The sequence below is a fragment of the Coregonus clupeaformis genome, chromosome 18 (assembly GCF_020615455.1).
Source record: "Coregonus clupeaformis isolate EN_2021a chromosome 18, ASM2061545v1, whole genome shotgun sequence".
Classification (NCBI taxonomy): domain Eukaryota; kingdom Metazoa; phylum Chordata; class Actinopteri; order Salmoniformes; family Salmonidae; genus Coregonus; species Coregonus clupeaformis.
In genome coordinates, this window is record NC_059209.1 from 30,464,531 (window position 1) to 30,477,744 (window position 13,214).

Consider the following 13,214-nt stretch of genomic DNA (forward strand, 5'->3'; position numbering starts at 1 on the left):
TGTGTATGTGTATGTGTGTGTGTGTGTGTGTGTGTGTGTGTGTGTGTGTGTGTGTGTGTGTGTGTGTGTGTGTGTGTGTGTGTGTTTGCTCATTGTTGCATGCATGTGGTTCTCCCCAGCTTCTGGATAAAGACTATAACTACTGCCAAGCTGGCTTGGGTATTGTACTGACTGGCGGCCAGTGCATTTCCACCCATCGTCAAGATGCATATGAATAGCTTATTAAATCAATGGAGTAAGTACTGTAACAACTATTTCTTACCCCTCTTAATATTGCATTGAAAATGCAATGAAAATATACCCTAAAATCATCATATGACATCCCTGTCATATCCTTACGTTTTTGATGTTCCCATGACAACTATGTGTCATATAGAAACATTTCAGTTTTACAGAAGTAGTGCATTGAATGTTTATCCTAAGCCCTATTTTTACTGTTAGTCATATGCCTTTGATTCCGAGTGACTCCATCCTTTACACTGAATTGTTTTATATCTTACATTTTTCAAATATTGTTGCTGCTTGCCTGTGTTTGTGATTATAGCGTGTGTGCATGGAGCACCGTGCATTGAGTTGGATGTTGTTGATGAAAAGCAGCTATAGTAGATGTAATAACATTCTGTGTCTTATAGGTGTGTGTGTTTCTGTTTCCAAACCTGCACCATTCAGGTGTGTCCCAAATGGTACTTTTAACCAGAACCTTAGTCAAAAGTAGTGCACTCCAGGGAATAGGGTGCCATTTGGGGCACAGACTCTCTGATACAGTGTGACTAAGTGTGTATAACTGTCTTGTCCTAATATAGAAACTCCTCAGTATTGTGCGCTCCTATCCTAACCTTTTTCAGAGGTGTTGAGTCAGAGAACTGTCCTACTACCCTGTTGCATCTATCTATCTATCTATCTATCTATCTATCTATCTATCTATCTATCTATCTATCTATCTATCTATCTATCTATCTATCTATCTATCTATCTATCTATCTATCTATCTATCTATCTATCTATCTATCTATCTATCTATCTATCTATCTATCTATCTATCTATCTATCTATCTATCTATCTATCTATCTATCTATCTATCTATCTATCTATCTATCTATCTATCTATCTATCTATCTATCTATCTATCTATCTATCTATCTATCTATCTATCTACAGTGGGGAAAAAATGTATTTAGTCAGCCACCAATTGTGCAAGTTCTCCCACTTATAAAGATGAGAGAGGCCTGTAATTTTCATCATAGATACACGTCAACTATGACAGACAAATTTAGAAAAAAAAATCTAGAAAATCACATTGTAGGATCTTTTATGAATTTATTTGCAAATGATGGAGGAAAATAAGTATTTGGTCACCTACAAACAAGCAAGATTTCTGGCTCTCACAGACCTGTAACTTCTTCTTTAAGAGGCTCCTCTGTCCTCCACTCGTTACCTGTATTAATGGCACCTGTTTTAACTTGTTATCAGTATAAAAGACACCTGTCCACATCCTCAAACAGTCACACTCCAAACTCCACTATGGCCAAGACCAAAGAGCTGTCAAAGGACACCCAAAACAAAATTGTAGACCTGCACCAGGCTGGGAAGACTGAATCTGCAATAGGTAAGCAGCTTGGTTTGAAGAAATCAACTGTGGGAGCAATTATTAGGAAATGGAAGACATACAAGACCACTGATAATCTCCCTCGATCTGGGGCTCCACGCAAGATCTCACCCCGTGGGGTCAAAATGATCACAAGAACGGTGAGCAAAAATCCCAGAACCACACGGGGGGACCTAGTGAATGACCTGCAGAGAGCTGGGACCAAAGTAACAAAGCCTACCATCAGTAACACACTACACCGCCAGGGACTCAAATCCTGCAGTGCCAGACGTGTCCCCCTGCTTAAGCCAGTACATGTCCAGGCCCGTCTGAAGTTTGCTAGAGTGCATTTGGATGATCCAGAAGAGGATTGGGAGAATGTCATATGGTCAGATGAAACCAAAATAGAACTTTTTGGTAAAAACTCAACTCAGTCGTGTTTGGAGGACAAAGAATGCTGAGTTGCATCCAAAGAACACCATACCTACTGTGAAGCATGGGGGTGGAAACATCATGCTTTGGGGCTGTTTTTTCTGCAAAGGGACCAGGACGACTGATCCGTGTAAAGGAAAGAATGAATGGGGCCATGTATCGTGAGATTTTGAGTGAAAATCTCCTTCCATCAGCAAGAGCATTGAAGATGAAACGTGGCTGGGTCTTTCAGCATGACAATGATCCCAAACACACCGCCCAGGCAACGAAGGAGTGGCTTCGTAAGAAGCATTTCAAGGTCCTGGAGTGGCCTAGCCAGTCTCCAGATCTCAACCCCATAGAAAATCTTTGGAGGGAGTTGAAAGTCCGTGTTGCTCAGCGACAGCCCCAAAACATCACTGCTCTAGAGGAGATCTGCATGGAGGAATGGGCCAAAATACCAGCAACAGTGTGTGAAAACCTTGTGAAGACTTACAGAAAACGTTTGACCTGTGTCATTGCCAACAAAGGGTATATAACAAAGTATTGAGAAACTTTTGTTATTGACCAAATACTTATTTTCCACCATAATTTGCAAATAAATTCATAAAAATCCTACAATGTGATTTTCTGGAGAAAAAATTCTCATTTTGTCTGTCATAGTTGACGTGTACCTATGATGAAAATTACAGGCCTCTCTCATCTTTTTAAGTGGGAGAACTTGCACAATTGGTGGCTGACTAAATACTTTTTTTCCCCACTGTATCTATCTATCTATCTATCTATCTATCTACTCCTTACAGTGGGGGGTGAAGTATTTAGTCAGCCACCAATTGTGCAAGTTCTCCCACTTAAAAAGATGAGAGAGGCCTGTAATTTTCAGCATAGGTACACGTCAACTATGACAGACAAATTGAGAAGAAAAAAATCCAGAAAATCACATTGTATGATTTTTAAAGAATATATTTGCAAATTATGGTGGAAAATAAGTATTTGGTCACCTACAAACAAGCAAGATTTCTGGCTCTCACAGACCTGTAACTTTTTCTTTAAGAGGCTCCTCTGTCCTCCACTCGTTACCTGTATTAATGGCACCTGTTTGAACTTGTTATCAGTATAAAATACACCTGTCCACAACCTCAAACAGTCACACTCCAAACTCCACTATGGCCAAGATCAAAGAGCTGTCAAAGGACACCAGAAACAAAATTGTAGACCTTCACAAGGCTGGGAAGACTGAATCTGCAATAGGTAAGCAGCTTGGTTTGAAGAAATCAACTGTGGGAGCAATTATTAGGAAATGGAAGACATACAAGACCACTGATAATCTCCCTCGATCTGGGGCTCCACGCAAGATCTCACCCCGTGGGGTCAAAATGATCACAAGAAAGGTGAGCAAAAATCCCAGAACCACACGGGGGGACCTAGTGAATGACCTGCAGAGAGCTGGGACCAAAGTAACAAAGCCTACCATCAGTAACACACTACGCCGCCAGGGACTCAAATCCTGCAGTGCCAGACGTGTCCCCCTGCTTAAGCCAGTACATGTCCAGGCCCATCTGTAGTTTGCTAGAGTGCATTTGGATGATCCAGAAAAGGATTGGGAGAATGTCATATGGTCAGATGAAACCAAAATATAACTTTTTGGTAAAAACTCAACTCATCGTGTTTGGAGGACAAAGAATGCTGAGTTGCATCCAAAGAACACCATACCTACTGTGAAGCATGGGGGTGGAAACATCATGCTTTGGGGCTGTTTTTCTGCAAAGGGACCAGGACGACTGATCCGTGTAAAGGAAAGAATGAATGGGGCCACGTATCGTGAGATTTTGAGTGAAAACCTCCTTCCATCAGCAAGGGCATTGAAGATGAAACGTGGCTGGGTCTTTCAGCATGACAATGATCCCAAACATACCGCCCGGGCAACGAAGGAGTGGCTTCGTAAGAAGCATTTCAAGGTCCTGGAGTGGCCTAGCCAATCTCCAGATCTCAACCCCATAGAAAATCTTTGGAGGGAGTTGAAAGTCCGTGTTGCCCAGCGACAGCCCCAAAACATCACTGCTCTAGAGGAGATCTGCATGGAGGAATGGGCCAAAATACCAGCAACAGTGTGTGAAAACCTTGTGAAGACTTACAGAAAACGTTTGACCTGTGTCATTGCCAACAAAGGGTATATAACAAAGTATTGAGAAACTTTTGTTATTGACCAAATACTTATTTTCCACCATAATTTGCAAATAAATTCATTAAAAATCCTACAATGTGATTTTCTGGATTTTTTTCTTCTCATTTTGTCTGTCATAGTTGACGTGTACCTATGATGAAAATTACAGGCCTCTCTCATCTTTTTAAGTCGGAGAACTTGCACAATTGGTGGCTGACTAAATACTTTTTTCCCCCACTCTATCTATCTATCTATCTATCTATCTATCTATCTATCTATCTATCTATCTATCTATCTATCTATCTATCTATCTATCTATCTATCTATCTATCTATCTATCTATCATCTATCTATCTATCTATCTATCTATCTATCTATCTATCTATCTATCTATCTATCTATCTATCTATCTATCTATCTATCTATCTATCTATCTATCTATCTATCCTTCCTCTGTGGTTTGAAGATCAGAGACTCATTTCTCTGAACAGGCTCCAGGTGAATAGATTTGATGAGAGAAATGTACTGGCATGATAGTGACTTGAGCATCTAAAATAGCCTTTGCTTTAAGGAATACTAGTGCCATACTAGAGTAGGAGTGCTGATCTAGGATCAGGTCGCCTTGTCCAGTCATTATAATCTGGTGCAGGACCTTTGTTTGTCTCTGTTTTGCCATCTGAGAGAAACAAGTGGTCTGATTCATGTAAAGCCTGTCTGTGGTGTGGGTCAGTGCATTGGAGCAGAGGGGAAGGGATGGTAAGGGGAGGTGAGGGGTGACACAGTGGATAGAGGAGGGGAGGGAAACAGAGGGGAGGGAATGGGGACTCAGGAGAGGGGACTCAGAGAAGGGAGGGGCTGGCATGATGGGACCTTTGAATCCCACTCCTTTCTCTTGGTTTGTTGTTGTTTATGATGATGTACAGTAATCAGAGGTGTTGAGTCTTTCTGTCTGTCCTCCTCAGAACCAGGATTCCCAAAGTACTGGAAAAATAGACTGACTTACAACATGTGTATGTTGATGGTTGCATCCAAATGGTACCCTATTCACTTTATAGTGCACTACCTGGTCAAAAGTAGTGGGAAAATAATATAATGCTATTTGCGATGCTGGCGTTCTGTCCTTTTGACTTCATAGCCTTACCTCCTTAGCTCACACAGATATCACTGTGTACTGTATGTTATAGTGAAGCATGCATGGGGATAACCTCAGGTTTCTGTAAAGGCTTGCACACATCGCACCAAATGTGGATCAGCGAGCTGTGTTTTAGGGACCACCCGCTGTAGACGTTTGACTGGCGACATTTTTCACAGGATTCCGCATGTAAAATCGATGCGCACTCGGTTCGCAAATGATGTTCAGAGGTGCTCAGTACTCTGGGCCAGCAACCTGTACTGGTGTGTCTGAGACCTACGTCTGTTGGCTCTGTCCCAAGTGGTACCATATTCCCTTTATAGTGCACCACTATTTTACTAACTGATTTATGGTGCATTTTCAAAGATGTATGGGGTGTTGTAGTTAAACACCCAAAACAATTTCTGAGTTGTTGTTTTTTCTCCCACTGACACTCCACTCTTCCCTCATCTGACCGATGACTTGAAAATAGGGTTGGAAAGGGAGGGTATATTACTGGAAACGTTCAATGTTTATCAGTAAACTACGTGAATTTTGGTATCTTTCAAGGATTTTATGTAATCTACCACAAGACATCTAGTTGCCCTTTTGTGTACTTCAGATTTAACACAGGTGTCTGTAATTGTTGCTGGCCTTCTCTCTGGCCTTTTCACGTGTAAAATATATAAAATAATTAAATAAGATGATTTAAAAATAAAATGACAATATGTATTTGTTGTCAACGTTTTGGCGGCAAACTTGTGACAGTTGTGAAAAAGGTCAATAGTTGTATGAGTTGCAGAGGTAATTGAAAATAATGCCATTGTTGACAAAATGCTTATTTAATCAATTAGCATATTTTTTGTTGAACATATGGTCTATCTACTAGAAACTCATGAACAACATGGACACATAGATAAAAAATGAGTACTATATATGAATGATTTATTAAAAAAGTTATTAAATTATAAATTACCAATGTTACGATTGATTGCCATATATTTTTTGTTAGTTACCAAAATTACTGAAGATTCTGTTAACTTTGGTAAATTACCGGTAGCTTTGCAACCCTACTTGCGAACTATGTTGTTCCTTCCTACAGTATTAGCGACTCCCGTCCAAGACTGTACAAGAAACACAATGTTCTTTAATGTTCCTAATCTGCCCTCCCTCACTAAATGTCAATTCCACATTTTAATGGAATAATATCCCTACTTCCCAGGTTTTAACGGAGGTTGCAATGCTTTTATTTCAGTATGCCTTAACATGTTTGTTTTATTGAGTGCTTATGATAGTAGTCTTTGAGTCTGGTGTTTGCAATGGCCTACTCTTACAGTGGTTGGCTACCCTGAACATGCCGAAACAACCCCTAGCTCAATTTGGTTGTTTGACCAATGCATGGGAGAGGTTCCATGGGATCTACAGGATAAGTTGGTGTCTGAAATGGCACCCTATTCCCTATATAGTGCACTACTTTGACCAGAGCTTTATGCATGCCCTGGTCAAAAGTAGTGTACTATATAGGAAATAGGGTGCCATATTGGACAAACACAAGTTAGAGAGGGACAGAGTTAAATTGTGTCCTGTTGACATTCTGTGTAACCTTCCATACACTGCATCCATCCAACTCTCTACCGTCCCACAATGCTGTGTTGTTCTCAAAAGTCATTATGCTGGCGGAAAGCATTTAGTGCACAGTTGATCCATGATGAGCAAATCTCCTTTCTCTCTGCCAGTGTTTCCACAACTGTTAACAACTACAGCATGTTGTGGTCCTGCATGGCCTGCATCAGTATAGTTTGTAGGCCTCATCATCAAAGTAAGAGCTCTACTGAACTGAATGACTACCGACCAGTAACAATCACTTCCATCATCATGAAGTGCTTTGAGAGGCTACAGAAAATACTATATCACCTCCTCCCTCCCTGACACACTCAACCCTCTCCAATTCGCCTATTGCCCTGACAGATCCAGGGACGACGCAATTGCCATTGCACTGCACACTGCCCTTACCCACCTGGACAAAGGATGTGAGGATGCTGTTCATCGACTACAGCTCGGCCTTCAATACCATAGTACCCTATAAGCTCATTACAATTCTCACAGCCCTGGGTCTGAACTCCTCCCTATGCAACTGGGTCCTGGACTTCCTGATGGGCCTCCCCCAGGTGTTGAAGGTAGCTAACATTACCTTCTCGACACTGATCCTCAACAAGGGGGCCCCACAAGGGTGCGTCCTCTGTCCCCTCCTGTATTCCCTGTATACCCATGACTGCGTGGCCTCACAGTTCCAACTCCATCATCAAGTTCGCTGACGACACGACAGTAGTAGGCCTGATCACCAACAACGAGGTGACCGACTGGATACAGGGAGGAGGTAGGCACTCTGACAGCGTGTGCCAAGTAAACAACCTCTCCCTCAACGTTAGCAAAACAAAGGAGCTGATTGTGGACTTCAGGAGGAACCAGGCTGGACACGGCCCCATCAATGGGGCCGCCGTGGAGACGGTCAATAACTTCAAATTCCCTTACGTACACATCTCAAAGAAGATGAAATGGTCTTACCACACGGACACCGTAGTGAAGAAGGCACGACAGCGACTCTTCAACCGCAAGATGCTGAAGAAATCCGGCCTATCCCTGAGGGCCCTCATAGTGTTCTACAGGAGCACCATCGAGAGCATACTGTCGGGCTGCATCACAGCCTGGTACAGGAACTCCACCGCCACAGACCGCAAGGCTCTTCAGAGGTTGATACGTGCAGCCAAACGCACCATTGCACCAGTATCATGACAAAAACTGAAAGACTGGCCAAAAGTTTCTACCCTCAGACCATCAGGCTGCTGAATAGCCACCACTAGTCAGCCACCTGCTCCCCCCTGCTACTTCCCCTATGGACATTCCTCCCGCTACTTTTTTTTCATTATATATATATATATATATATTTTTTTTTTTTGGGGGGTGGATCAGCTTAATATTGCAGATAGATTGTATCTTCTATCAATGTAATTGTCTGCATCACTTCCAATCCCCCATGTTTTTTTTTTTTTTATATATATATTCCCCTTTATTACTTTTCAACCCCACCATCCTTTCCCTACTTGGAGTAAATTAGTGAACAACAACGCCCAGGCCTCTACTTCCGGTCTATACTTACTATCTACACCTTATGGACAGAGTTAATTTTACAATAATTCTATATATATATATATATATATATATATATATATATATTTATTAATTTTTTTGCTCCTGAACTTCTTCTACTCTCAACCTCTCCGATCATTTTCATGATGTCCATCCGGTTTGCTTCTAAATGCCATATCTTTCTAACTGTGCTCTTTCCCAAAAGCTCCCAACATACAACCTATATACTTATTATGGACACAGTATGCTTACATTATTAGCTATCTTTGTTATTATTTGTTGTTATTTGTTATTAGTCCCATCCTTCAACTCTATTCAATACCTCCCATCTATCTCTTAACACCATCCATATAGGATTTCTATTTGCCATATATATTTCAACCGTACTGTGATGTTTTACAAAAGTTCTGAACCTTTCTATTCTCATTGCTTCTACAGATTGTGAATTAAAAATAAACATTTTTGCTAAAAGTATTATTATATTATTGATTGATTGACTATGACTTTTCAGATCACCCAGTAATGCTATCTGCAAAGGTTAGTTCCAGGTAAATATTGCAATCCTTTAGCCATTCCTGGACCTGTGTCCAAAAACAAGCTACAAATGGACAGAACTAAAACAAATGATCTAATGATTCTATCTCTTCACAGCAAAATCTGCAGAGCTGGGAAGATTGTATCCCCCATATAAATAACATTCTATTGGTAGCAAGAATTTTATATAATAATTTAAATTGAAAGATTCTAATTTTTGAATCCGGTGTCGTTTTGCGTGTCAGTTCATAAACACTATGCCATGGGATCGGTACGTCAAAGATCTCTTCCCAACTATTTTGCAATCTATATGGGACGGCTGTCAATCCTTTGGTCCTTAAGTGAAACTGATATACTTTTTTATTTATCACAGTTTTCCTTAACCAATTATGTTCTTTAATGCAAGGCCGACAGACAAGTTCCTTACTTTCTCCCCCTTCAACTTTCCTCTTCCACTTTTGCGGTAAGGCTGCAATTATTTGGTTGTAATTTTGGGTAGAGCAGACATTTCCATATGTTTTTGTTAGCTGCATGTGCGACATAACTCCACCAGTCCTACCGATGATATCATTTACGAAGATTATACCTTTTTTAAAAATTCTGTCAAAAAATAAAGGTTTTTTGTCAATTAGTATATTTGAATTTAACCACAATATTTGTTGCATTATTTGTTCTGTCGTTTCTGGAGGATTAAATTGAAATTGCAACCAACTTTCTATGGCTTGTTTTAGAAATAGTGACATTTGGGAGATTATTTCCTTTTCAAATAACTGAAAGTGAGAGGTTGTAATCTGAATAAAGGGAAAAAGTCCTTTCTTGAACAGTGGGCGAGACAATCTTACTAATTTGCTTGAGAACCATTTCGGATTTAAGTATAACTTTTGGATGACTGAAGATTTTAGTGATAGGTCTAATTATAATAATAATAATATGCCATTTAGCAGACGCTTTTATCCAAAGCGACTTACAGTCATGCGTGCATACATTTTTTTTGTGTACTTGTGGTCCCGGGGATTCGAACCCACTACCTTGGCGTTACAAGCGCCGTGCTCTACCAGCTGAGCTACAGAGGACCCTAATGCTTTAATATTTAATAATTTCTGTCCCCTGAATTCATATTCATTATATAAATATGCTCTTTTAATTTTGTCTGGCTTGCCGTTCCAAATAAAATTGAATATTTTTTTCTCATATAATTTAAAAAACTGTTTGCTAGGCGTAGGCAAGACCATAAGCAAATAGGTAAACTGGGATAATACTAAAGAGTTAATCAGGGTGATTTTTCCACAAATTGACAGGTATCTTCCTTTCCATGGTAGTAAGATCTTATCTATTTTTGCTAACTTTCTATTAAAATTTATTGAAGTGAGATCATTTATTTCCTTTGGGATATGTATTCCGAGTATATCCACATCACCATCAGACCATTTTATTGGTAAACTACATGGTAATGTAAAAATTGTATTTTTTAGTGATCCAATACGTAATATAGTACATTTGTCATAATTTGGTTTTAATCCAGAGAGGTTAGAAAATGTATCTAGATCCTCTATGAGGCTGTGGAGGGATTCTAGTTGTGGATCTAAAAGAAAACATGAATCATCTGCGTACAATGACACCTTTGTTTTTAAGCCCTGTATTTCTAATCCTCTGATATTATTATTGGATCTGATTTTAATAGCTAACATCTCGATGGCCACAATAAATAGATATGCCGATAGTGGACAACCTTGTTTCACTCCTCTTGACAGTTTAAAACTTTCTGAGAAATAGCCATTATTTACTATTTTACACCTAGGGTTACTATACATGATTTTGACCCATTTTATAAGAGATTCTCCAAAATTGAAATGCTCCAGGCATTTATATATAAATTCCAGTCGAACTTTATCAAATGCCTTTTCGAAGTCTGCTATGAATAGCAGGCCTGGTTTCCCATATTTTCCATAGTGTTCTATTGTTTCCAATACTTGCCTTATATTATCTCCAATGTATCTTCCATGTAAAAAACCTGTCTGATTAGAATGAATAATATCCGACAATACCTTTTTAATTCTATGCGCTATACATTTTGCTAGGATTTTTGCATCACAACACTGAAGTGTAAGGGGCCTCCAATTTTGTAAATGGACTGGATCTTTATATTTTCCACTTGTATCCTGTTTCAGTAATAATGAGATCAGACCTTCTTCTTGAGTGTCAGATAATCTACCATTTACATAGGAGTGGTTAAAACATGCTAATAACGGTCCTCTTAGTATATCAAAAAGGTTTGGTATACCTCGATTGGTATGCCATCCAACCCTGGAGTTTTCCCGGACTTAAAGTCTTTAATTGCATCCAGAAGTTCCTCCTCTGTAATTTCACCTTCACATGAGTCTTTCTGTGTGGCTGTTAATTTGACATTATCAATAGGAAAAAAATCTCTACAATTAGCTTCAGTTAGAGGAGATGGAGGCGACTGAAAAGAAAACATATGCTTAAAATACTTTGTTTCTTCCTTCAAAATATCATTAGGTGAATTATGGGTGACTCCGTCAATTGTAACCAGTTTCATTAAGTTCTTTTTGGTAGCATTCCTATGTTGAAGATTAAAAAGAATTTTGTGCATTTTTCCCCATATTCCATCCAGTTTGCTTTATTTTTATAATATATTACACTTGATCTTTCTTGAATAAGTTTTTCCATTTCTTTTGTTTTTCCTCTAATTTATTCTGAGCCTCTATGTTACAGTTTTTATTGCCATCTATCTGTTCTGTTAGACTTTCTATTTCCTTTCTTAGTATAAACTCTTTTGACCTAAATTGCTTTAGTTTTCGAGATGAGTACTGAATTGCATGGCCTCTAAAGGCACATTTATAGGTGTCCCATACAATAAGGGGATTCGCTGTACCTATGTTATGTTGGAAAAAGTCAGTTATAAATTCCTTTGTTCTAATTATTAATAAATTATCATCTAATAGGCTTTGATTAAATTTCCAATATCCTCGCCCACGTGGAAATTCAGTCAGAGTAATGTATATGCCTATTATATGATGGTCCGACCGCATTCTGTCCCCTATCAACACTTTTTTTACTTTTGGTGCCAACGAGAATGAGATAAGAAAGAAGTCAAGACGACTAGCTTGATTCAGTCTCCGCCATGTATATCTCACTAGATCAGCATATTTAAGCCTCCATATATCTACTAGTTCTAATGTATCCATGACATTCACAATTTCCTTAAGAGCATGTGGGTGATTGTTTGTGGTGTGATTTCCTTTTCGGTCCATTGAGCTATTTAAAACAGTATTATAATCCCCCACCATAATAATATTGTCTTGAGTTTGCTTGCAGACTTGATAATTTATTATATATATTGTCAAAGAATTGTGGATCATCATTATTTGGTCCGTAAAGGTTAATGAGCCATATCTGTTTATGGTCCAATACCATATTTAAAATAATCCATCTACCTTGCGTATCTATTTGGACAATTTGCACATTCGGATCGAAATTACTATTAATTAATATCATCACCCCTTTTGAATTTCTTTGCCCATGGGAGAAGTATATTCCCCCCCATTCTTTTTCCACGCTACTTCATCTCGAATTGTTGAATGAGTTTCCTGTATACAATAGATATTATATTCCCTCTCTTTGAGCCATGTAAATATTGTTCTTCTTTTGTTATTATCAGCTAAGCCATTACAATTATAACTGGCTATACTTATTTCACCATACACCATAATGAGATACAAGTTTCAAGTCTATTTATCATTATATATGTTTGTAAATTTACCAATAAAAAATAGCGTAATGATTGAGTGTCCATATAGCTGTACCGTGATATTTGCATCGCTACGGAGTAACCCTTCAATTGTTCTCCACTAATTCCCCCGCTAAAGCCCCTCCCCATCCCAAGTTGAGCCGTCATCCCAGTGATCAGCATCCCACCCACGTCCCTCCGTATCCCTAAGGCCCCGAGAGGCCAGGACCCATCCATCGAAAACAGCACACAGTGCCACCCACAAAACAGAAGCAGGTTAACCGCCAAAAGCATTTCCAATGCTTTCACCTCTATATATATATATATCTATATAACAATTATTATTTTTTAAATTATGCATATCCTATTTTCCATCATTATCAATTAATATGCGTAATAATGTCGGCAGTTCACGCATAGGATTCTAACATATAACCAGGATTGCCATTGTATTACATTTAATTCATTGACTAGCAATTATTATCCTAGCAAATAATTCCTGCGGTCCATCCC

The 13,214-nt window shown here is 39.1% G+C and overlaps 1 protein-coding gene across 2 annotated transcripts in view; it reads left to right on the top strand.

Annotated features, from left to right (window-relative positions):
- LOC121557515 (dual specificity testis-specific protein kinase 1-like) overlaps positions 1–13,214 on the top strand; it is a 45,769-nt gene that overhangs the window by 770 nt on the left and 31,785 nt on the right. Inside the window, exon 2 of one of the 2 annotated variants that reach the window (XM_041871110.2) lies at positions 120–235. The exons of the other annotated variant lie outside the window; for it this stretch is intronic. Within the exon in view, the coding sequence (XP_041727044.1) occupies positions 205–235 (31 nt within the window). The 5' untranslated portion in view covers positions 120–204. The remainder of the gene's footprint in view (positions 1–119; positions 236–13,214) is intronic. 2 annotated transcript variants of the gene reach the window in all.